Raw genomic sequence first — 25,778 nt, 5'->3', positions numbered from 1 at the left:
AGACTTAATATAATCCAATAATACAGTTTGTGCACCCATACACAATAGTAATAATAGCAAAAGCTTGTTGTTTTGCAATTCTGGTATTAGTTTTATATAGATTTACAAGTAATTATGGGGTGTGAGGACGAAGACCGCTCAGTCAGTGTTGTTTAACAAGGCTTTATGCTAGTCTGTAAGTTCAAATACTGCAGGCTATGTTTACATGAATTGTGCATTAAATGACATGATACATAGTGTGTGTGTGTGTGTGTGTGTCAGAGAGAGACAAAGAGAAAGAGTGAGTGCGAGTGTGTGTTATTATACACACACACACACACACACACACACACACACACACACACACACACACAACATTTCTCCTGTATTGGGGCTGACAGGAGTAAACAGCAGACCATTTCATTTACCTAGCTAACAAATAAATGAGATTGGATTTAAGATGGCAAAATGGACAGATTTTGCAACAGCTTGCAATTTTTTTTTGAAAACAACAAAAGCCAGTACAGCTCAGGGAGATTAACACCCTAAAGAAACCAACTTCATTTGTCAGAATGAACTAAAGCTTTTAACTTGAATTTGAAATCTGGTTTAATCAGGAAACAACTGAATGCAGATTAGTTTACTATGTTGTTAATCTCTAACTCATACTGCGTACGTTTGGTCTGTTTTAAGCTGCTGTAAATGTTTGTTTGTTTGTCTTTTGGCTTTTTCCCGGTAAAGGGTCGCCACAGCAGAACTCCGGTCTGCTAATGATTGGCAGTAGATTTTTACGAAACGCCGAGGTGCAAGCTCGACGCCCAACCTTCAACAAAGGCACGCCCGTTTACGCATGCATGTCTTTCGACCGCTACCCAACCACGGGAAGGACATGTAGACTCCACACAGAAGGCACTCCCAAGCCAAGACGAGAATAAGCTGCTGTAAATAAGGAACCAAAAACAAGAGAAATATTAAATCCCCCAAACAATAATTGTTATTCTTATTCTGCAGGGAAGGCTACAATGTACTGCAAAGCAATTGTATTTCTTGACTGATAACACTGGAGAAGATCTGATCACACTGGGAATGAAATCTAGTTAAATTAGTTAAATTAGCTTTAGTTAACTCATTTCACTATCAATTTTAAATTCTGAGATGAAATAAGTGCATTTAAAAACAAATTAAATGCAATAAGAAAATGAAATGAGATTTTGTTTATTCTGGTACTCTTGAAAGTTGTCAGCCTTAAACTTGCTGCCGCTGTAATGAAAGGATGGCTGCATCTGTGATTGATACCTTCAGACAGCTCAGGTTAAGGACCTGTCTGACTCTAGCTTCTCCCAGCATACATCCTGTCAGACAAATGATTAGTTTCAAAGATGACGGATTCCTTCCACACCCATGACAGGCTGGCGTGTACAGTAATCTTTGAAAAGTAAACTCAAAATGCATTAAATAATGATTGCAAATACACAGCTCTGCCTGGTGAGGATGACATTTAGTTACTCAGGCAAGTCTGTTGGCATACAAATGAGAACGGAAACCTGTAGAAGCAGGAAAAGTACTAGTACAACCTAATGCTTCAAATAACTAAACACTTTTGGTAAACAGAGCACAGGTGAAATATTAATTCTTACACCCTTTACTTTGAAGCTGTGAAAGTAGAAGTTAATCAATTAATTACAGTCTTGAAATCAAATCATTCTTGCGTAGAATAAGACACTTCTGGCCCAAAGCATTACCCTGATTAACAAGGAAATTTATTGAAACGGCACAGAAGGAAAGCCTGTTTGCTGTACTGTAAGTGGAAGTATGCAGTGCAGGAAATAAATGTGCTAGTGTTAGTGTAAAGATTTAGATTTGCAGTGGTAAATGGTTCATAGGTTCATACTAGGCTATCTGCCCCAGGGCATTCACAAGCCTAGCCAGAGTGTGTTTGGCTTTCGCCACCCATTTTAAATTAATTTTGCTATGCCTTTTTTTGAGGTTAGTATACTGTGCCTCTGTCTAACAGTGACACAGAAGTGATAGCCGGGGTAAACCTACAATCTCCCATCCACTCATCAAGATTCCTCTTGAAGAGAGTCAATGTGGGACTCTGCCTAACCTGGACTGGGATTTTATTCCAGAGTGAAGGGAGCCTCTGGGTTATGAATCTGTCCCTCCATCATGTCCTATTTATTTCAGTGCTGAGGTTCAAGTCTCTCGAGCGCGTAGCTCGATGGGATTTGGATTTTCTGAGGTGCAGCATGTCCATTAATTCTGAGTTGGACATGGCTTTATACGTCAGGCACAGATCGCCTCTGAGCAGGCAGTATGCCACTGAGTAGAGCTGGAGTTTCTTTAACTGGGCAGCATATGGCATCTGTTTGAGCCCTTTGATCCTCTTGGTGAGGTACTTTTGGGGTCTTTCCAGTTGCTGCAGGTGTCTGGTAAGGTACATCCCAAAAGGGGCATTGTACTCAATTATGGGCCTGATGAGGGATGAGTAAAGAGGCACGATGACCTCCCTGATCTAGATGTGAATCCCTTCATGATTAGGTGGGCTATATAAAATGTTTTTCTAACCACTTTGACCACGTGGTTGTCAAATGAGAGATTGCTATCAACATGGGTCCCCAGGTCCCTAATTACTTCTTCTGTACTTAATGGATTACCACCTATGTGGTAATTTGTGGGCACTTTGTTTTGCCAAAGGGATGACTATACACTTTTGGCGTTTAGCTTGAGGCCATGGCTCTGGCACCAGTTGTCTGTTTCTATGAGGCCCTTTTGGAGGATGCTTGTGTCGGCTGGAGAGTTGATTATGGCGCCCAGTTTGCAGTCATCTGCGAACTTGGTCAGCCACAGTCCTTCCGTGTTGGCCTGTACCGAGAAATATATACCGAACAAGAGAGGTCCCAGGACTGAGCCTTGTGGGACGCCACTTGTAACTGGTTTGGAGTCTGACATGGCTCCAGCAATTCTAACCATGTGGGTTCTGTCCTTGAGCCAGTTTGCAACCCATCTAGTGACATAGGGGTTTATATTTAAGCTGGTGAGCTTATCTATAATGCCCGAGTGGGGTATTGTATCGAAGGCTTTTGCGAGGTCCAGGTAGGCTGTGTGGACCACCTTCCCCTCGTCAATGGCCTTGGTGACTGTTTCAAAGAAATCGACCAGGTTTAAGAGGCAGGATCTGCCCTTAACAAAGCCAAACTGGGTAGAATCCAGTGTCTGTAGGTCCCCAATATCTTTATTTATGAGGTCCATGATGATCCTTTCCATAGCTTTGCAGACCAAGCTAGTCAGGCTTATGGGGCGATAGTTTCCAGGATCCGTTGAGGCACCACCTTTGTGGAGAGGGACCACTGTTGCTGTACACCACTCTTTGGATACATATCCTGTAGTAAGGCTAAGACTGAACAGTAGTTTTATGTTTGGGTTTAGCTCTTCTTGGAGTTCATGTAGGACGCAGCCCGGGACACCATCTGGTCCCATTGATGCTGTGTTTTTTGCTTTTGAGAGGGCGGCTCTTACCTGAGCATCTGAGATGTCAGGGGGGCAGCACTCTGTTGGGATAGATATTTGCCCTTTTGGTGGGGAGAGGGGGGAGAAGTTTGCACTGAACCTGTCAGCTAGGATGTTGGCAATGTCTGTGAGCTCGGTGTATTTTTTGTCATTTTGGACTAATTCTGAGCATATCTGGGAATTCCCACCCAGGTTCCTAACATAACTAAAGAAAGCCTTTTGATTATCCTTAGTGTCCTGTGCAATTTTTCTCTCGAAGCTGGCCTTAGACGATTTTATGAGTGCCCATAGTTTTTTGCTCATACTGATCATAGATGCCTTCCCTTTTTGGGATTTTGCTCTATCATGTAGTAGCTTCCTCCTTCTATTGTATAGTTTGTTTATGGCTGGGGTCCACCAGACAGGATGTCTGCCTTTGGAGGATTGGGTCTTGGTTTTATTTGGGATTGCATGATCCATGCATTCCTGAAGGTGTTCATAGAATGCGTTTATAAAGGATTCTGCGGTCTGGGCCGTATTTTCCACTGGCCCGGGGGCTTTGAAGGATTTCGCCTTGGTTTTGAGGCGTGTGAAATTTGCTTTAGAGAAGTTTTTCACTGTGGTTTTCTGGGCAGGGGGTGGGGTCAGGATGTGAATATCCAGTGAGATTAGTTTATGGTCTGATCTTACCAGTGAGGGATACACTTCTGGTCTGGAGCATAGTGTCCCCATGTTGGTGATGATCAGGTCCAGTATGTTTTCCCCTCTTGTGGGAGTGGTAACAAGTTGTTCCATAGCATTTGAGTTTATAAATTCTAGGAACCTTTGGGCTAGGGTGTTGGAGCTAGAGTAATGCTCCCAGTCTATGTTTGGGTAGTTGAAGTCGCCCAATATAATGGTGTTTGGAGAGACCTTCATATTTTCCAGTATTCTCAGGAAGGCCAAGTGGGGTTCCTGTATTTGGGAGGGTGGTCTGTAGCAGTCTATAAACTGGAAGGCAGTTTTACCCACAGTTAGTTGCACATGGATAGTCTCTGATGCTTCGTGCTGTGCCACCAACCTGGAGGTGTGGGTATCTTTGACGAATATTGATACTCCCCCTCCTTTTGTGGTTCGGTCCAAGTTTTGGGGCTGAAAAGCATGGTATGAGGTATAACCTGGTAGTGCTGGGGTGCTCTCGGGAGCCTTAAACCAGGTTTCTGTTACTGCACAGATATCAATGTTCTCCATGCTAAGGAGAGTTTCGAGTGCGTGCATCTTGAGGTTTAGACTTCTGGCGTTGAGTAGCATTACTCTTAGTTTCTTATCCCTTGTGATACCTATGGAGGTGGGTTTGTCTTTTGAGCCTTGCCTAAAAAAGGCACTATGGGGTAGCAAGAGCCTTTGCCAATATCCAAAAGCCCAGGGGTGACAGGAGCAAGCCGTCCCTAGCGAAGCATCGTGGCTTGTCGAGCATGTCATCCCAGGCTGACAGGCATTGGATCCCCTTTGAATGACACCAACACTTAAGCCAATTGTTGAAATTGATCATCTTGTCTTCATATTGTGGCATCATTCTTGGTGAGGGTAAGATGCTACTCAAGGTCAGGGTCATACCGGCCTGGGCTACATGCTCAGAGAGCTCCTCTATGTCTCTTTTCATGTAGTCCAGGGAGGTACGTCTCAGGTCATTCACACCAGCATGGACAATGACTGAGTCATATTTGTACTTGCCTTGGAGTGACCTGAGTGCTTGTGTTATGTGGCGGATCCTAGCGCCCGACAGGCAGCTCACCGTGACCTTCTCCTTGTTCAGCCTGGTGAGCGGGACGTCAGTGTGCCTGACGATAGAGTCACCTATTACAAGTGTATCAGGTGTGTTGTTTAGCCTTAAGGGCTATGACTGTTCGGCACACTGGCTTTGTGAGTTATGTGTTGCACGTGTTTTGCTTTGGGGATTCATTCAGAATGCCTAAAGACTTAGTATGGAATAACCCTACTCACCACACTGTTATTCCTTATTAGAGTAACGATCTTCAGAAGGGACCATGCATAATTCACATCAGGGTCACATGAGTCATGATATGCCCCAGATCCGTGGGTGATACGTAGGACAGATGCAGCAGAGGATGCATCAATGTCACAGGGCAACCCATATCAGAAGTAACCAGAAGTAACCCATGTAGATAAAAGCAGAAAGAATGCAGTTCCACAAAAACAGTGGTCACAGATCAGAATCAAAGTTCTGACCCAAGAGTTGTAAGTGACATTCATCACTGTTTCACTTTATAAAAGAAGATTATTTTGCTATATAAAAGGATACACAGCAAGAAGAACATTTTCACTTTAGTAAACCATTATAAACTGTAGCACAAGCACCTTCACTTACTGTGGAACAAGGAATGCAGGGAAGTGAAAGCATTAGCTATGGGAAGTCTGAAGTGTTACAGGATAGAAATGACAAAAGTGTAATCAGTCAACAAAAAAAGTTACACTGCATCAACTACCTCAACCCAAACTACTTAACAGAATAGGCACTCAAGGAATTACAATTATTTTTCAGGTATAGTGATCTCAGAGTCAGCTATATGAAACAGGTAAAAGGAGGTTGACCCCTATGAGTTAGTGTGGGAGACAGGTTCCTCATGCTAATCTAATAACTTGGGAATCACCAGTTTCATTACATGGTTTCAAAGGGATGCGCTTTAGAAAGTTGGACTGTTAACCAAATTATATCCTACATCCCCTAAAAGTAATGCAGACAAAATTAACACACTACACCTATGCATCAATCTACCCATTTCCTCTCCAAAATATTGGAATAGCAATTATGATGCAAAAATGTAGACTGCAGAAAACTGCATCTGCAAACAATGTGACAATGTTTGCTGTAATATCGATTTTTATCACCTCCTCAGTCCACAAAATTATTGTGGTGGTGGTACCAGGACAGCAATGGAAAGCTGCTCTTAGAGTTTTCATGTGTACACCATGAATGTGAAGTGACAGCACAGTTTACCAAGTAAGTAAATGACAAAAAAATCACTCACTGCCATGCATCCAATACTGCACTGTCTGATTAAACAAGCTGTGACAAAGGGGTACATTACAACTCCATGTGAGCAAATGCAAGCATTTTAGGGGGGGGGCATGGAGACTGTGTACATTAGTGGAAGGATGCACAAAAAAGTGATCAAATGTACTCTTACATAAAAGTCACAGAGTTGTGTAGCACAGTATATATGCCAAAGTTAACAGTTCTTTATACATACAGGTGCCAGGTATTTTTGTCAAAGAATCACTTAATCATTGAATTTTTTGAGTGCAGAAAGCACTGGTGGCAAACTGATAGACTATAATGCAATTCTCTTGATTTTTCATTCTTTGCAGCTGTGCAACCATGGAGTTAGTATATTTATGTTTAGGGGGCAAGTGCAAGCCCCCCACACTTAGGCAGTAAGGTGGTCACTTTAAAGTAGTTTTTTGAAGTTGTTTTGACTTTACTTTATATTTTTAAGGTAAGTGGAGTTATGACTGCCAACATAAATGTACTGTATACATTTGCAATCATTAGGCTTAGATTTTTCAGTTTTCAATGGCATTCATCACTGTTGAAATGGTGTGATATTTTATTTCATGTAATTTTATTGGTGATAAATAGTAATATACTTATATGCATGTATGTAGGCAGATAGCTAGACTGATATGCATGTCCATATGCCATTCAGTTTATCTAACACTCCTTTTATCTACATACAACTCATTCAAAAAAGTCTTCTAAAAAGTATTCCATCTAATTTCAGTCTACAACATATCCATCTAGGTATAACATTAATAAGGAAAGCTTGCCATTTTTTGAACACTGGTGATAGTTGTTTATAGATTTTAGGTAAACCGACCCCCTCAGTCAATGCTGGTTAGGTTTTAATTCCTTGTACAAATCAGGTACAATATAACCCTAAAAATCATAAAATGCAGCACAGGCATGCGATGGTCGAACAGAACATGACTCTGACAATCCAAAGTAAATTTCATTCACGTAAAATTTACTTTGGATTACCAGGGATATGTTCTGTATGACCATCGCATGCTGTGCTGCATTTTGCGATTTTAAAGTTTACATTTTACAATATAACCCTAAGCCTGTCCCTATCCAAAATGCTAACTATGCAACTTACCTTAAAAAATTTTTCTGCAACACTACCATTAGACAAGACAACTCAGACATTCACCATGTATACATGTACACATGTGCGAGTGCACTCACAAACACACACAAACACACAGCACTAATCCTAACTCACACACTCTTTCACATACACTAAATCTATCCCCTTACCTAATCCCAACCCTAAACATAAAGCACACACACTCGCACATATACTAGATCTAGCCCTCTAACTAACCCTTACCTTAAACATAGAACATGCACACTCACACAAATTGTAAACCAAGCCCCTTACCTACTCCTTATTCTGTCCCTAAAACACATGGACACTAGCAGGCAAAATCTCCATCTTACTTGAAAGCAGCTTATCTTTAGCGACAATCCTAGAAATTGCACAAAATGCATACCAGCTCACTTTGTCACATACAAGTGTCTGACTGAGTAAACTGTGTGTGTGTGTGTGTGTGTGTGTGTGTGTGTGTGTGTGTGTGTGTGTGTGTGAGATATATAGATATGTTATATATCAGTAGCGTAGCTAGGACACGGCAACATGGGCTAATGATGTGTTTGAGACATGGATGCCATGAGATCTACTTCGAGAGCAAAGCTCAACAGGTGAAATCTTGGCATCCATGTCGAGAACACAGTTTAAGATTATGATGAGGGACTTGATCATAATTCTTTGTAGTGCATGAAGCTTTATATGCTGCATGTACTACTAGTTACAGGGAAAAAAATTGCAAAGTGTTTTGCTGGCTTTCAAAGCTGTAAAGCACTTTGTCAGTGCTGTTAGAAATGCACTGCAATGCAGTCCATTACATTTACACTCACCTTTTATGCCTCTCAGCTGTCCATATTTTGCAAACATCCAAATTATTATTTCATATTTTGGTCTGCTCCTCATAAAATCTATGGTTTTCAGACAAATCCCAGAGGCTTGAAGTCAGTAAATAATGACATGCATCTGAGTTTCAGAGTCTGAGTCCTTCAGAAAATGATCTTGTTATTCTAGCAGCCAAGTCTGAGGAAGTTAGGGACGCATTACTTTTACAGACAGAAGTCAGAACAAATATTTTAGCTCTCCCAGTATCATTCCAAAGAGATTATGGACTGAATGGATATTATGCTTATTTGGAGTGGAGTACATGAGGGGCAGAGGACATGAGAGAAGACAGGACAGATGTGTTGTTAATGGCAGGTTAGTTGAAAAGAGAAACTAATAAGGATTAAAAGTCGGGGATATTTGCACAGTACAGGAAGAGACTGTTGGACAATGGAAAAAGCAGACGGAGGGAGCGATTGTAATAAATGAAAGCAGAAATGGGATGCAGTTTGGAAGGAATACAGCAGACAGAAGGGACGGACAGTCATCCAATATCACTGAGAGGGGGTGAGCATTATGACTTAGGAGGAGGACTGAAAGAGCAGACAGTAGTAGACCTTGTAATCTACCATAGAATTATTATAGGATATGGAAGGCATAAGATGTGAAGAATAGAAATGTGCTAAAATATGCAGTTTCTTGAATGTGAAAAGTATGCATTTGGTATTCGAGGCAATCAGTTCTGAATGAAAGACATTATCAGCACGCAGAAATTAATTTATCTGTTTATCTGGATGGGCTTATTTCAAGTTTGCCACAGTCTTACTGAGTAATTTTCAGTGAAAAGTATGTAGAATGAAAAAGTAAAGTAAAGATAAGAATATTCCACACAATGTAATTCTTTCTTTACAAGATTAAATAATCTAGCAGTAGTTGCATTGTTTCATTTACAAGGAAAAAGAAAATCGAATAGAATAAATAGAACAAAAACACTGAACACCTTGGTGTGTTTCAAGCATGTCAGTGCAGGTCTCATTTGATAACCCACAGGAAGAAATCATGTAAACAAGGTGTAAATCCCTACGTCACAAGATGGTTTACCAACTGGCTCACTGACAGAACCCACACTGTAAAAGTTGCAGACTCCAAATCTGACTTCAAACTAGTGACAAGTGGAGTTTCAGTCCTGTGTCCTCTCTACTTCTCTGAAGTACAGGCTAACATAGAAGGCCTCTGGCTAACAAAGTTCACAGATGACAGCAAACTAGGAGCCATAGTCGAGTCCCCAAATGATGTGGACATCCTACAGAAAGTCCTCACTGAGAGATGCCTGGTGTCAGAGCCATGGCCTCAAGCTCAACGCCAAAAAGTGCAGTGTCATCCCCTTTGGTAAAAACTCTGTACCCATGAACTACCACATAGGCGGCAGTCTACTTAATGTCGAATGGGTGATAATAGACCTTGGGACCCAGGTGGACAGTAGTAGTCAGGAAATCCATCTACATAGCACACCTCATCACAAAAGGGTTCTCATCCAGGAAAAAAAGAGGTCATTGTTCCCCTCTACTCGACACTAATTAGAGCCATTATAGAGTTTAACGCCCCTTTTGAAATGTACCTCACAAGACACCTGCAGCAGCTGGAAAGGCCACAGAAGTACCTCACAAAGAGGATTACTGGCCTCAAAGAGATGCCCTACACTGATCATCTCAAAAAACTCCAGCTTTACTCCATAGCAAATCGCGTACTCCAAGGTGATCTCTGCCTAACATATAAAGCTATATCAAACCCAGAGCTTTTGGACATGCTACACCTAAAGAAGTCCCAATCCCTCCAAGCTACACGCTCTAGAAGCCTAAACCTTGTCAACACAATAAAAAGGTCATGCTGGAGGGATAGATTCCTGTCCCAAAGACTTCCCATACTCTGGAACAAGCTACCCATCTATGTCAAGCAAAGTTGCTCATTAGCACTCTTCAAGAAAAATGTTGATGAGTGGATGGGAAATAGGAAATACACCCTGGGGATCACTTCTGTGGCTCTGCTCGACAGGGGCACAGGAAAATAACTTTTTTGGGTGGTGTAAGCCAGGGAACCTTGTTGGCTAGGCTTATTTAGGCGCTTGTACCGATAGCCTAGTACCTACCTATGTGGTACAAACAAGAATTGTAGAAATGGTCAGAAGCGGAATAACTTTTTGATCCAAGATGCAACAATATTATGGTTTGCTATATGCATAAAGGTAATACAGACAGTAGACTACCCCCTACTAGGGTTTTGAATGGTGGCAAAATGACTCATCCTACGTAAAAAAAAAAGTGTTCTTTCAGGCCACTTGATTTTTTTTTCATCTCAATGTCAAACTGTAAAGGCAGTCATTATGTAAATGTTGGAACTGTTCACTATTAACATTGTTTTCAATATACACACTTTTCAGTCTTAGTCAATAGCTGTAAAGGGTATAGCGCTGGATGGGCGGATTATTGTGGAGGTCCAGTGGGGCAAAGGATCCTCCCAATGTTAAGTCATTAGTCCCATTTCTCCTGATTTTCCTCAAATGTACTTCTCTAGTTATTCTTTAGCAACCAATTTGCACACAAGTTTGTGAAGAAGTAAGCAAGTTATTAGAGTGCAAATGTATAGCTTTAACTGTGGACTTTTTGGTTAACCTCAACAATACCTTTCCTACTATGTGCTAAAAATGGCACATGCTTTAGACAAAAAGACACACACGTGATCCCCTTGTTTAAGTACTCACCATGTTCGGTAGACCCACAGTGTTTTGATGAAGTTTGATGTTTGGCCTCTGATGCCATATTCTTTCAGTTAAGCACCACTGTCTAGGAAGAAAATGCATAAAAAAAATTAACATTTGGAAAAACAGCATTTTAGCACTGAACAAATCATATACACTAGCAGTACACATGGTAGTATTCAATGAAAGATTTTTTTCTGAATGATTTTCTCCCTTTCCCTGTGAACCATCAGCCTGTTGCATTCACAAGTTAGGAGAACCATTATCCAAGCAAACATCAAAAATGTTCAACTTTTGTTAAGTCCCCATTATGCTGTACTAGTCTTGGTGAGTGGTCCTCCCACAGTCCCAGCATACAGACAAGTCCAGTGCTCCGCATGATCCTAAAATGGCCATGGAACTCAAACGTGGTGCTTGCTATGTGCTTCCCTTTGGTACATTCCTTTCCTGCTGGAGCTGCCTGCTTTCCCTACGTCTCAGCACTGCAGTGAACTAATCTGCCACCATTACCACAGGACAGAGGACTTGCTATTACCCATTCATTCCTACCTCCATCCGCTCCCCCACCACCCACGTCAGCAGTTGAACCCAGGTCATCTGAGTTACATTCTGAGATGTTCCCTCTGTACCACAAAAAACATTCTGTCTGAGGAATAGCGCGGCAACGTCTCCATTTTCTCATCAATAATTACACGTTACAGACTAATCATCATCAGAGGTCCTCACTGAAAAAAAGATGTACCAGTGGGCCTACTGAGCTGAAGAAGCAACCACATATACAATGATTACTGTACCTACCGGGATGTGATCATATTATCTTACCACAATAATAAATATGCTTCCTAATAATAATACTAGCAATAATGACAATATACACCATATAACAATGAAAATCATCATGAATAGTGTAACAGTAAAAGAAGGTTGTGGAGAAAGGTAGAAATGTACTACAAGCAGACCTGCGTATGCATTTATCATTACACATAAGTATTTAGCAATGATGACCTTTACTTTTGCTGGTAGCAGACACTTATTTTTGAAGTTGTGGTATTAACAAAATTAGGAACTATGAAGAATTCATGCTATGTGCTTAAGACTCCAGAAAGGAACAGCTATATTGCTGAATCTGGAATCAACAGTGTTGGAAACTTCACTGTTAAACATATGCTAACAACTGATGTTTTCAACAACTATGGTTTAAATTATCAAAATATTTGTTTTACTATGATGTATACTGAAATAAAATTACAAAAATGTTATTTTTTGCACTGGGAGATGATTTCTGCAGTATCTATATACTACCGTACATGTACTTATGCTGTATGTTTAATTGCAGCAGGAAGGGTGTGCCTTTTCCTGTCCTGTTTATGAATCAGAAAGAAACATAAAACTAGTCCTGCCTGGCCTGCCTTATTTATGATACATTGTGCTTTTGTAACTTTGTCAGACACAACAAACTAAAACTGAGATCAGTTCATGTGTGCAAGCAATGTTGGAAGACAGCCATCCGCCAATTCATAAGGGACAGAGAAAACACAATGCAAACTAAACCTAACAGCAGGCGAAATGAACCCTTTCTCTTGACATGGACATGAAAACTGGCTGCACAGGAGCAATATGGAAATGAACAGCAATGCTGTGTAAAACCTTGAACAGAAACAGTTTACATGTGCATTATGTCATATTTTGAGTACAACAGTGAATTGTTGCACTGCCCAGGTATGCATGGGTAGCACTGATATCGGAAGGCATGCACTGTCCAGGTATGAATGTGTAACACTGATATCTGAAAGCATGCACTGTCCAGGTATGAATGTGTAACACTGATATCTGAAAGCATGCACTGTCCAGGTATGAATGTGTAACACTGATATCTGAAGGCATGCACTGTCCAGGTATGAACGTGTAACACTGATATCTGAAGGCATGCACTGTCCAGGTATGAACGTGTAACACTGATATCGGAAGGCATGTACTGTCCAGGTATGCATGTGTAACACTGATTCATAGGTTCATAGGTTCATACTAGGCTATCTGCCCAAGGGCATTTATAAGCCTAGCCCATAGTTATGTGGCTTTCGCCACCCCTTTAGTTTGAATAAAAACTATGCCTATCATTTTTCTGTGCCTCTGTCAAGCAGTGACACTGAAGTAATCCCTGGGGTATATCTGCGATCTCCCATCCATTGGTCAAGATTCCTCTTGAACAAGGCCAGCGAGGTGCTCTGCCTCACATGTACCGGGATTTTGTTCCACAGCATAGGGAGTCTCTGGGTGATGAATCTGTCCCTCCAGCACGTTCTCTATTTATAACCGTGTCAAGGTTTAAGTCTCCGCCCTTGTGGTTCTGAGGGATCTAGATTTTTGAAGTGAAGCATATTCATCAAATCTGGGTTTGACATGGCCTTATATGTCAGGCACAGGTCACCTCTGAGCAAGCGGTATGAGACTGAATAAAGCTGGAGTTCTTTCAGTCGGGCAGCATAAGACATATTTTTGAGACCCTTTATCCTTTTGGTGAGGAACTTTTGGGGCCTTTCAAGCTGCATCAGGTGTCTGGTCAGATACATTCGAACGGGCATTGTACTCAATCATAGGTCTAATGAGTGATGAGTACAGGGGGACGATGACCTCCCTTGATCTAGATGTGAATGCCTTCATGATCAGGTGGGCGATATAGAAGGTTTTCCTAACTACTTTAGCAACATGAGTGTCAAGCGAAGACTACTGTCAACTTGGGTCCCCAGATCCCTGATGACTTTTTCTGTGCTCAGTGGATTGTCACCTATATGGTAGCTAGGGGTAACCTTGTTTTTCCCGAAGAGTATGACTATGCATTTTTTGGCGTTTAACTTCAGGCCATGGCTCTGGCACCAGTTATCCATTTCTGTGAGTCCCTTCTGGAGGATATCTGTGTCAGATGTGTTTTCGACTATGGCCCAGTTTCCAGTCATTTGAGTCTGACATGGCTCCAGCAACTCTGACCCTGTGGGTTCTGTCGCTTAGCCAGTTTGCAACCCATCTTGTGATGTATGGGTTTACATTCAAGCTGATGAGTTTTTCGATGATACCTGAGTGGGGTATTGTGTCGAAGGCCTTTGCCAGGTCGAGGTAGGCTGTATGGACTGCCTTTCCCTCATCAATGGCCTTGGTGACTGTCTCGAAAAAGTCAACCAAGTTTAAGAGGCAGGATCTGCCTTTGACAAAGCCAAACTGGGTTGGATCCAAAGTCTGCAAGTTCCCTATGTCTTTATTTATGAGTTCCATTATGATCCTCTCCATGGCTTTGCAGATAAGGCTTGTCAAGCTAATGGGCGGTAATTTCCAGGGTCTGTGGAGGCACCGCCCTTATGAAGTGGGACCACAGTCGCCGTGCGCCACTCCTTGGGTGCGTATCCTGAGGTGAGGCTAAGATTAAACAGCTGTCCTAACTGTGGGTTTAATTCCTCGTTGAGTTCATGAAGCACACAGCCGGGGACACCATCCGGTCCCATGGATGCTGTGTTTTTGCCTTAGTGAGGGCAGTTCTCACCTGGGCGTTGGAGATGTTTGGGGGCTACAATCCTCTGGAATAGATATCTCTCCTTTTGGGGGAGAAGTTTGCACTGAACCTGTCAGCCAGTATGTTAGCAATGTGTGTAGGTTCAGTAATTTTCACATCATTTTGAACTAATTCTGAGCATATCTGGGAGTTTCCTCCTAGGTTTCTAACATAGCTAAAGAAGGCCTTATGATTGTCTTTAGAGTCCTTGGCGATTTTTCTCTCAAAATTTGCCTTTGATGATTTTATGAGAGCTCTTAGTTTTTACTTATAATGATCAAAGGTGTCTTACCTTTCAAGGATTTTGCTCTATCTTGTAGTAGCTTCCTCCTTTTGTTGTAGAGCTTGTTTATGGCTGGGGTCCACCAGACTGGACACTTGCCTTTGGTAAAGAGAGTCTTAGTTTTGTTTGGGATTGCCTGATCCATGCAGTCCTGTAGATGCTGGTAGAAGGCATTTGTAAGTGATTCAGCGGTTTGAGTAATGTTTACCACTGGCTCAGGGGCCTTAAAGGAGACCACACTAGTTTTTAGAAGTGTGAAATCGGCTTTTGAGAAGTTTTTCACTGTGGTCTTTTTTGTTTCAGGTGGGGCGGGATGAGGACCTCCAGCGAGATTAGTTTATGATCTGATCTCACCAGTGAGGGGTGTTGAACATTTTGATCCCATGTTCGTGATGATGAGATCAAGTATGTTTTCACCTCTTGTGGGGATGGTGACTAGTTGTTCCATGGCATTTGAGTTTATGAACTCCAGGAATCTTTGGGTTAGAGTGTTCGGGCTTGAGTAGTGTTCCCAGTCTATATTAGGGTAGTTGAAGTCACCTAGTATGATGGTGTTTGGAGATACATTTATCCCCTCCAATGTTTTCAGGAAGGCCATGTGAGGTTCCTGAGTTTGAGAGGGTGGCCTGTAACATGCTACAAATTGCAGAGCAGTCTTGCCTATGGTTAATTGCACCTGGATGGTCTCCGATGCATCGTGCGTTGCCACCAACCTTGAGGTGTGGGTGTCCTTTATGAATATGGACACCCCCCCCTCCTTTCTTGGTGTTGTCTGGATTTTGGGGCGGAACATGATATGAGGTGAAACCTGTTAGTGCTGGGGTGCTCTCAGGAGCCTTGAACCAGGTTTCTGTCACAGCACAGACATCGATGTTCTCCATATTGAGAAGGGCCTCGAGTGCGTGCATCTTGAGATTGAGACTTCTGGCATTGAGCAGCATTACCCTTAGTTTTTTCCTTTTTGGTGTTCTAGGGTGGTAGGTTTAGAATTTGAACCTTGCCTAAAAAGGCACTATGGGGGTGGCAAGAGCCTTTGCCAATATCCGGAAGCCCAGGGTGACAGGTGCAAGCCGTCCCTTGAAGCAGCGTGGCTTGTCCAGCATGTCATCCCAGGCAGACAGACATTGGATCCCCTTTGAATGACACCAGAATTTAAGCCAATTATTAAAGCTGATCATCTTATCACTGTATTGTGGCATCATTCTAGGTGAAGGTAGGATACTGCTCAAGGTCAGGGTCATACCTGCCTGGGCTACATAATCAGAGAGCTCCTCGCCGTCCCTTTTCATGTAGTCCAAGGAGGTACGTCTCAGGTCGTTGACACCAGCGTGGACAATGACTGAGTCGTACTTGTACCTGCTGTTGAGAGACCTGAGTGCTTGCGTTATGTGGCGGATTCTACCGCCCGACAGGCAGCTTACTGTGACCTTCTCCTTACTCAGTCTGGTGAGCGGGACGTCAGTGTGTCTGACTATGGAATCACCAATGACAAGTGTGTCTGGCATTTTGTTTGGCCTTAAGGGCTGTGACTGTTTGACACTCTGACTGTGTGGTCTATGTGTTGCATGTGTTGGGTCGTGAGGTGGTAGTTGTTTGGGTGTCTGCTTTGGTGGCCTCTGCTGTTTTGGTAAATTTTTGATCAGAGCCTCGAGTATGTCTTTGTGTGAGTATGTGTATGATTTGAAGTTGTGATGGTACCATGTGTGACTGGGTATGTATTGTGTGTGGTTGCCTTCTCCTCCTGTCTGGTCTTGCCAGTCCTATGTTGAGAGAGCTCAGCCTCCAGTTTGGCCGTATAGTTGCATCTCTCGCATGTATTTGTGTTTTGTGGGAGAAGGAGAGGATTGTCTGTGTACATGAGGCAATTGTAACATTGCCTCAATATTCCCAGGTTCACCAGTTGAGCTGGAGAGGACACTAGCAACTGAACCTCGACATACTAGAAGTAGTAGATAAAGAACTTTCAAAGGACTCCGCGGGAAGTGGGTTTTAGGCTGGTGGGGTACTATCTATAATAAGAGTGCTTTATCAAGGTGCAAGTACTGTAGGAGTAAGTGCTAGGCTTTACAGATAGAGAATAGTCTACTTGGGAATCAAGTAGAGATGAACTTTTCAGTTATAGGATATGCTGGTTAGATCAGCAGTACAGTTTAGCGTGTTTTATAGCAGGGGCTGAAGGGAGCTAGGAATTGGCCCAAAACGACCAATGGACTACTAGTTTCTGGCTGAAACTTCACCAAATCGGACAAAAAGGCCGGTCAGTGCTTCCCACTCCCACTGGTAAGCAAAGAAACTTCCCTCCTTCCTAATAAGGCAATGGATCAGTAACAGGAACTAAAAACAAAGCCCAGGGATCAGCAACTCTGAAACTGGACTACTCTAGTTCAGTAAAGTGGGAAAACAAGAGATTTTTTGTTTTATTACAGAGATAAGGAAAAAAACAGACAGTAAATGCTATAAATGCTGTAAATCGGCTAGCACACTTTAGTGTGTAGCCTACAGAAACAATTTGCAACAATTAGTAACTTAAAGTGCAATAAACAGTGTAAAATGCAGAAATCACTTAAAGTAGCAGTAAAACAGGCGAAATGCAGTCGCTAGCTTAATAACAGTGGGAAAGCCACAAAAATACTTATATCTGGTAGAAAGTCACTCTTTTAGCTCTCTGCTGCTTGGATCACTCTGCAGGCCACCACGAGGATCTGTGCAGAGTTGGTACAAGCTGGAAAACGCGTGTTTAGCGTGTTTTATAGCAGGGGGCTGAAAGGAGCTAGGAATTGGCCCAAAACGACCAATAGACTACTAGTTTCTGGCTGAAACTTCACCAATTCGGACAAAAAGGCTGCTCAGTGCTTCCCACTCCCACTGGTAAGCAAAGAAACTTCCCTCCTTCCTAATAAGGCAATGGATCAGTAACAGGAACTAAAAACAAAGCCCAGGGATCAGCAACTCTGAAACTGGACTACTCTAGTTCAGTAAGGTGGAAAAACAAGAGATTTTTTTTTTTTTTTTTTTTGAAGGCATGCACTGTCCAGGTATGAACGTGTAACACTGACATCTGAAGACAAGCACTGTCCAGGTATGAATGTGTAACACTGATATCTGAAGGCATGCACTGCCCAGGTATGAATGTGTAACACTGATATCTGAAGGCATGCACTGCCCAGGTATGCATGTGTAACACTGATATCTGAAGGCATGCACTGCCCAGGTATGAACGTGTAACACTGATATCTGAAGGCATGCACTGCCCAGGTATGAACGTGTAACACTGATATCTGAAGGCATGCACTGTCCAGGTATGAACGTGTAACACTGATATCTGAAGGCATGCACTGTCCAGGTATGAACGTGTAACACTGATATCTGAAGGCATGCACTGCCCAGGTATGCATGTGTAACACTGATATCTGAAGGCATGCACTGCCCAGGTATGCATGTGTAACACTGATATCTGAAGGCATGCACTGTCCAGGTATGAATGTGTAACACTGATATCTGAAGGCATGCACTGTCCAGGTATGAACGTGTAACACTGATATCTGAAGGCATGCACTGCCCAGGTATGCATGTGTAACACTGATATCTGAAGGCATGCACTGCCCAGGTATGCATGTGTAACACTGATATCTGAAGGCATGCACTGTCCAGGTATGAATGTGTAACACTGATATCTGAAGGCATGCACTGCCCAGGTATGCATGTGTAACACTGATATCTGAAGGCATGCACTGCCCAGGTATGCATGTGTAACACTGATATCTGAAGGCATGCACTGTCCAGGTATGAATGTGTAACACTGATATCGGAAGGCATGTACTGTCCAGGTATGCATGTGTAACACTGATATCTGAAGGCATGCACTGTCCAGGTATGAATGTGTAACACTGATATCTGAAGGCATGCACTGTCCAGGTATGAATGTGTAACACTGATATCTGAAGGCATGCACTGCCCAGGTATGCATGTGTAACACTGATATCTGAAGGCATGCACTGTCCAGGTATGCATGTGTAACACTGATATCTGAAGGCATGCACTGTCCAGGTATGAACGTGTAACACTGATATCTGAAGGCATGCACTGCCCAGGTATGAATGTGTAACACTGATATATGAAGGCATGCACTGTCCAGGTATGAATATGTAACACTGATATCTGAAGGCATGCACTGCCCAGGTATGAATGTGTAACACTGATATCTGAAGGCATGCACTGTCCAGGTATGAACGTGTAACACTGATATCTGAAGGCATGCACTGCCCAGGTATGAATGTGTAACACTGATATCTGAAGGCATGCACTGCCCAGGTATGCATGTGTAACACTGATATCTGAAGGCATGCACTGCCCAGGTATGCATGTGTAACACTGATATCTGAAGGCATGCACTGTCCAGGTATGAATGTGTAACACTGATATCTGAAGGCATGCACTGTCCAGGTATGAATGTGTAACACTGATATCTGAAGGCATGCACTGCCCAGGTATGCATGTGTAACACTGATATCTGAAGGCATGCACTGTCCAGGTATGAATGTGTAACACTGATATCTGAAGGCATGCACTGTCCAGGTATGCATGTGTAACACTGATATCTGAAGGCATGCACTGTCCAGGTATGCATGTGTAACACTGATATCTGAAGGCATGCACTGCCCAGGTATGCATGTGTAACACTGATATCTGAAGGCATGCACTGCCCAGGTATGCATGTGTAACACTGATATCTGAAGGCATGCACTGTCCAGGTATGCATGTGTAACACTGATATCTGAAGGCATGCACTGCCCAGGTATGCATGTGTAACACTGATATCTGAAGGCATGCACTGTCCAGGTATGCATGTGTAACACTGATATCTGAAGGCATGCACTGTCCAGGTATGAATGTGTAACACTGATATCTGAAGGCATGCACTGTCCAGGTATGCATGTGTAACACTGATATCTGAAGGCATGCACTGCCCAGGTATGCATGTGTAACACTGATATCTGAAGGCATGCACTGTCCAGGTATGCATGTGTAACACTGATATCTGAAGGCATGCACTGCCCAGGTATGCATGTGTAACACTGATATCTGAAGGCATGCACTGTCCAGGTATGCATGTGTAACACTGATATCTGAAGGCATGCACTGTCCAGGTATGAATGTGTAACACTGATATCTGAAGGCATGCACTGTCCAGGTATGCATGTGTAACACTGATATCTGAAGGCATGCACTGCCCAGGTATGAATGTGTAACACTGACATCTGAAGGCATGCACTGCCCAGGTATGCATGTGTAACACTGATATCTGAAGGCATGCACTGCCCAGGTATGCATGTGTAACACTGATATCTGAAGGCATGCACTGCCCAGGTATGCATGTGTAACACTGATATCTGAAGGCATGCACTGTCCAGGTATGAACGTGTAACACTGATATCTGAAGGCATGCACTGTCCAGGTATGAATGTGTAACACTGATATCTGAAGGCATGCACTGTCCAGGTATGCATGTGTAACACTGATATCTGAAGGCATGCACTGTCCAGGTATGAACGTGTAACACTGATATCTGAAGGCATGCACTGCCCAGGTATGCATGTGTAACACTGATATCTGAAGGCAAGAACAATGAGCATGAGGAAAGGGTGAGCACTTCCAATGGGCCTGTAAAGAGAAGTTAAACACCAAAACACGGGGATATTATTAACGCTGATGGCACAATTAAAATTCTACTCTGCTTAATGTAAGGGACATTAAATACGAGTTGTGCAGTGTGCAAAAAAACAAAAAAAAAAAAGACCTAAATTGAAAATTTTAAGGATGCTATTGAACTTTTTCTGTCATGCAAGGTCAAAATAACCAGTAACTGAAGAATAACTTGGATTTGACAAAGGGAATTGCTTGGAATGAGAAACCTGAACTTAAAACCATATGATAAGTATTTTGTGAAGAATAAAAGTAACTAAAACTCTTCAAATAATAACATTATCAGTAAGAAGTACCCTTTACATCAATAACAGTGCATTTATGGCCTTTCCATATATTCTATAATACATAATGCACACAAACCCAGACTTACATTTTTTTGCTAAACTTTCTTAAGCAGTGTCTTACCCTGCAAGTTATACAACCTAGACATATTGTTAGAACACTTGTTAACCGGAGACAAGCTTTGAGACAACAGCAAGAAAGTGCTCTCTGAATGCATGTTGACAGAGATATTTACTGAAATATGGCAACATATGTTTAATATATAATTAACAATATAAATAACACTGAATATCTCTCAATGTATGCAACTTACAGTTCAAATATCAGTGACAGTTTTCTTCGACAATATCTAAGGTTTCACTTGATGCCATGCAGTGCTCTGTAATTAAGTAACTATGATAATACTGCTTTTTGTCATAATTACTGAGAAAAACCTTGCAGTATCTCCAGTATATTTTGATAAAAATGCCAATTGACAATGCATTTTCCTTTCTCCCATCATATCATTTAACACCATGTCCCAAAACAGCATGTAGGTCTCTCAGTTATGAAAATATGAATATAATTATGAAAATATAAATAGTAAGTGGCAAAAAGTCAATGTCTCTACTGTGTGACATCCTACATAATAATCTTAGTGTCATTTTGATAATTATTTGTTGCTCTTTCTAATACTGCCTATAATTAGCTGGCAAGTCACTTAGTTAAGAAAACCAGACCCAAATAAGATCTGTACGCCATCAGGAGCTATGAGTGTTAACTGGATGAATACAAAAAGATGCTTTAGGCTTAAATGAGTTGATTGTTTCAGAAATGGATGTCAAAAAATTCACTTCAAGAACAAATATGGGTAACAATTTCAAGAACTTATAATGCAAAAGAATATGAACAAGTCTGCAATCATAATCAAGTTGTGGTGTCTTTGAGACATGAAAGTCTGGATACTGACCTTGACAGCACAATAATGTAAAGCCTGGCAGTTGCATCCTGGCATTACTGGTTATGACAAGAGAGACCTGCCCACAGCTCTTTGTAATACATGGAGTTTTATCTGTTCCAATGCACTACTAGCGCAAAAGAAAGTAGGAACACGCTGCGATATACAGCTTCAAAATCAGTAAAACACATGTTCTGACCACTGTCTCTGGCAGAATAAAGTGCCCCTGATGAAGGAGCATCTATAACCGATGTTATGCACTTCAATGTGCCACACTTTTGTAGGACACTGAAGTGCACTGCAGTGTTTAAGGCTGTTTTATTGATGTTCTGTGGCAGCCTGCTCCAGCTGTTATTATGCTTAAAACGTGACACTATGTTCTGTGATGGCCTGCTCCAGCTATTATGATCAAAACGTCACAGTACTGCTAAGAGGTATTTAGCAAAAATCATTTAAAGTGCTATTCTTACATAAGAAAGGTGCTTAAAGATTTCTTTTTTCCCACATTTGGAATGTAACTGTGTCACTACATATTGGTTATGATCAGATAATCAGATCACAATTCTTTGCAAAACACATAGCTTTAGCTACTTTGCTGTATTACCACTTATACAGTAAAAAGTCTAGGATTGTGAAGTATTTTACAGCTTTTATAAGTTGTAAGACATGTGGCAATGCCTTCAGATTTTATAAGCTATACGACACCTAGATACAGCAGCCAAAACAAAGTGTGTCCACACCTAATACAAGTAGGAATGTTGTTCCATAGTTTTGCCACATGGTCGGAGCAAAGAGATTTCCCAGCATAAGTGGGTGCTTTACTGATAGCTAATATAGGTTGACTGCTAGAGTACAGAGCTCTAGTAGCCAAGTAGTACAGCAGAGTGTTTTCTAATGATGGTCATTTCTAAGGAGAGTACAAAAGTTTGTAAGCAATGAGTTGTGAGTAAAGTTAGTTTAGCAGTTCAATTATTTTAACGCTAGGCAATGATGTGATTTGTAGGAATAGTTGCTTGCAAATTTAGTGACTTTATAGCAGCAGGATGCTAGTTTACATTTATAAGCAGAAAAAATGTGTGTTGGAATGGGGAAGCATACAGTAGTACTGGAATAACACACACATGCTAATGTAATCCTTGGAGTATATGTCAATACTGATTGACCCTACAGGTTGAGGAGTTTAATGGCTTGTACTATATGGAGGGAAGACTTAAGGCTGTCATCAATTATGACTCCTACAAGTTTTTTGTTTGGCTTATATAATCCAATAAGGGAAAACGAATTATACAGGAATGATTACTCTTGAGATTGCCATGCAAATTAATAAAACTGACCAGTTGTCAAATCTTCTAATGTAAGATCCATGTCACAGATAACTTTGCGCTCTTATTAAAGATAAGAAAACAGGAGTCAAGCTGGCATTACTCGTTTAAACCATGGTTTATTTTTTTATCAAGTTAAAACAAGAGATGAGCACTTTCACATTTGTCAGAACTTCATCAGATTGAAGTTATATACAGCAGTAACAAGTAATACATAGCTTTTATATGGAAAAGTAAAAAAGTATGTAAATTACAGCAAAGCTGTTCATACAAGTCCACTTAAACACATCACATTAAATGGCAATGACTGGAACAGTGATACATACATAATTTACATATTTATTGTGATTGTTACATTTTAAGCCTTATACAAGTACAAATTAATTGTGTATCTGGCTTTGATCAGACTGCTAGGAATAATGTCAAATAAAGTAAGCATCTACTCCTGCACTTTTGTTGCAAGAATATAACACATAATAAAACAGATGAAAGAAAGTAAGACCACACCACCACTTCTGTGAAAAATACATAATCTCCATGGTGAACTACTACTAGTAATCTCAATGTGCCTGAGGTTCAGGAATGTCTGTAGGTGGAAAAAAAATTGGTGAGGTGAGTCTTAATGGAATGCATTATGTTCTCGGTGTCTGACTGGACACAGCAACTGACACTGTATTTCTAGAAGTTAGCAGTCTGATTAGTAAGTACTACTATAATACGTTCGAAAGACATGCGTAGAATGGGTGTGGCTTCATTGAAGGTTGGGCGTTGAGCTGGCACCTCGGCACCCGTAAAAAATCCACTGCCAATCATTAGTGGACCGAAGTTCCACTGTGGCGACCCTTAACCGGGAAAAGGTGAAAGAAGAACAAACTATAATACTAGTATTAGTATTAGTTTAAGGGTATGCACACTTACACAACTAGCTTATTGTATGTTTTTTTATTCTTTATATTTTTCCCCTAACAGATTTGTTTGTTTTTCAAATGAATTGTACAGGTTATATGTCATATTAAAAGGTGCGAAAAGTTTTGAAATGATTTACTGTGGGCGCATTTTTTTATATCATAAAAACCTGGCATTTTAAACAGGGGTATGTACACTTTTTATATCCACTGTATATGAAAGCTAATTCATGACACATATGTACATATGTATATATCTCTCTCTATATATGGGTCCACTTCTAAATCTTGAAAGCTCATAATCTCGAAATTCAAAATACTGCGTCCAAAATCTTAAAAGTTCAAAATACTTGAAAACTCAAAATATTGAAAAAACAGAGTACACCAACACTTACAATATTCCAGCACAACTACATAACAAAACATATTATTCCTCTCAAACTATAAGCAGGGGGGCAAGCCCCTGCACCCCCCCATGTGAGGGGCTATGCCTCACACGCACCCTGATACTTAAATATATCAACTCCAAGATCACACTCCAGAGAGGAAAATGGCAAACATACCATTATGTGACTCATGACTGCCTGTTGTAACCTTAGTCATGTTCCCTTTTAATTTGCTATACAACAACATAACTCATCTTAGTGCAGTAAAGTGTGATCTTGGAGATGATATATTTAATAGTTGGAGCAAACTAATATACTCTCTCTTTTATTTGTTTGTCTATGTACTTCTGGTGGAGTATAGTATGTGTTAGTATCCTGTAGTTTTTTTTCTATATTATGAAATTCAGCATTTTGAGTTTTCAGTATTTTGAACTTTCAAGATTTTGGACTCAGTAGTTTGAATTTCGAGATTATGAGCTTTCACGATTTAGAACTGGACCTATATATATATATATATATATATATATATATATATTACACACACACACATATATATATATATATATATATATATATATATATATATATATATATATATATATATATATTTAGTGATATCCATGAAAGGACGAGACAACCTCGAACACTTACTTTCACAAACACTCGGAACACTGCAATTTTACTCCAGGAAAGGAACTACTTGGCCACCATGACAAAATAAATGAACATAAGCAAATCAAACCCACCCAAGTGGGGGATTTTGCCCTCACCCTCAACTAAATATACTAACTCTGAAATCGCACTACAGTTTGTTAAATAAGTTTTAGGCAAAGTTGCCTCGTCCTTTTACGTATCGGGTAAGTGAAAATTTGATTATGTAGAGGGGATCCATATTTATATTTCATATATATATATATATATATATATATATATATATATATATATATATATATATATATATAAATTCCTATCAGATGAGCGGGTTTTCAGAAACTCTAAATTCATATAGTTGACACCATATGATCACGTTTTTGAAAACTCAAATGTTTTTGAATGGAGACTGTGGTACAGCGAGGATTGCAAAATTTATCCTTTTCTAAACTGTAGTGCGATCTTGGAGTTGGTATATATAATTTGCAGGGGGAATGGGGTGGGGCTTGTCTCTCTGCATAAATGTAAAAAAAAAAAAAAAAAAAAAAAAAAATAGATTTTTGTGTTTTTTT

The 25,778-nt window shown here is 41.0% G+C and overlaps 1 protein-coding gene across 1 annotated transcript in view; it reads right to left on the bottom strand.

Moving 5' to 3' along the window:
* Positions 1 to 25,778, bottom strand: part of ASS1 (argininosuccinate synthase 1) — a 681,159-nt gene that overhangs the window by 637,986 nt on the left and 17,395 nt on the right. Inside the window, exon 2 of the mRNA XM_044057968.1 lies at positions 11,197 to 11,278. Coding sequence (XP_043913903.1) covers positions 11,197 to 11,254 — 58 coding nt within the window. The 5' untranslated portion in view covers positions 11,255 to 11,278. The remainder of the gene's footprint in view (positions 1 to 11,196; positions 11,279 to 25,778) is intronic.

This window comes from Protopterus annectens, chromosome 16.part0 (genome assembly GCF_019279795.1).
Source record: "Protopterus annectens isolate FY-2018-M chromosome 16.part0, PAN1.0, whole genome shotgun sequence".
NCBI lineage: Eukaryota > Metazoa > Chordata > Ceratodontiformes > Protopteridae > Protopterus > Protopterus annectens.
The sequence above is the reverse complement of the archived record's forward strand: the minus strand, read 5'-3'. Positions and strand labels throughout refer to the sequence as shown.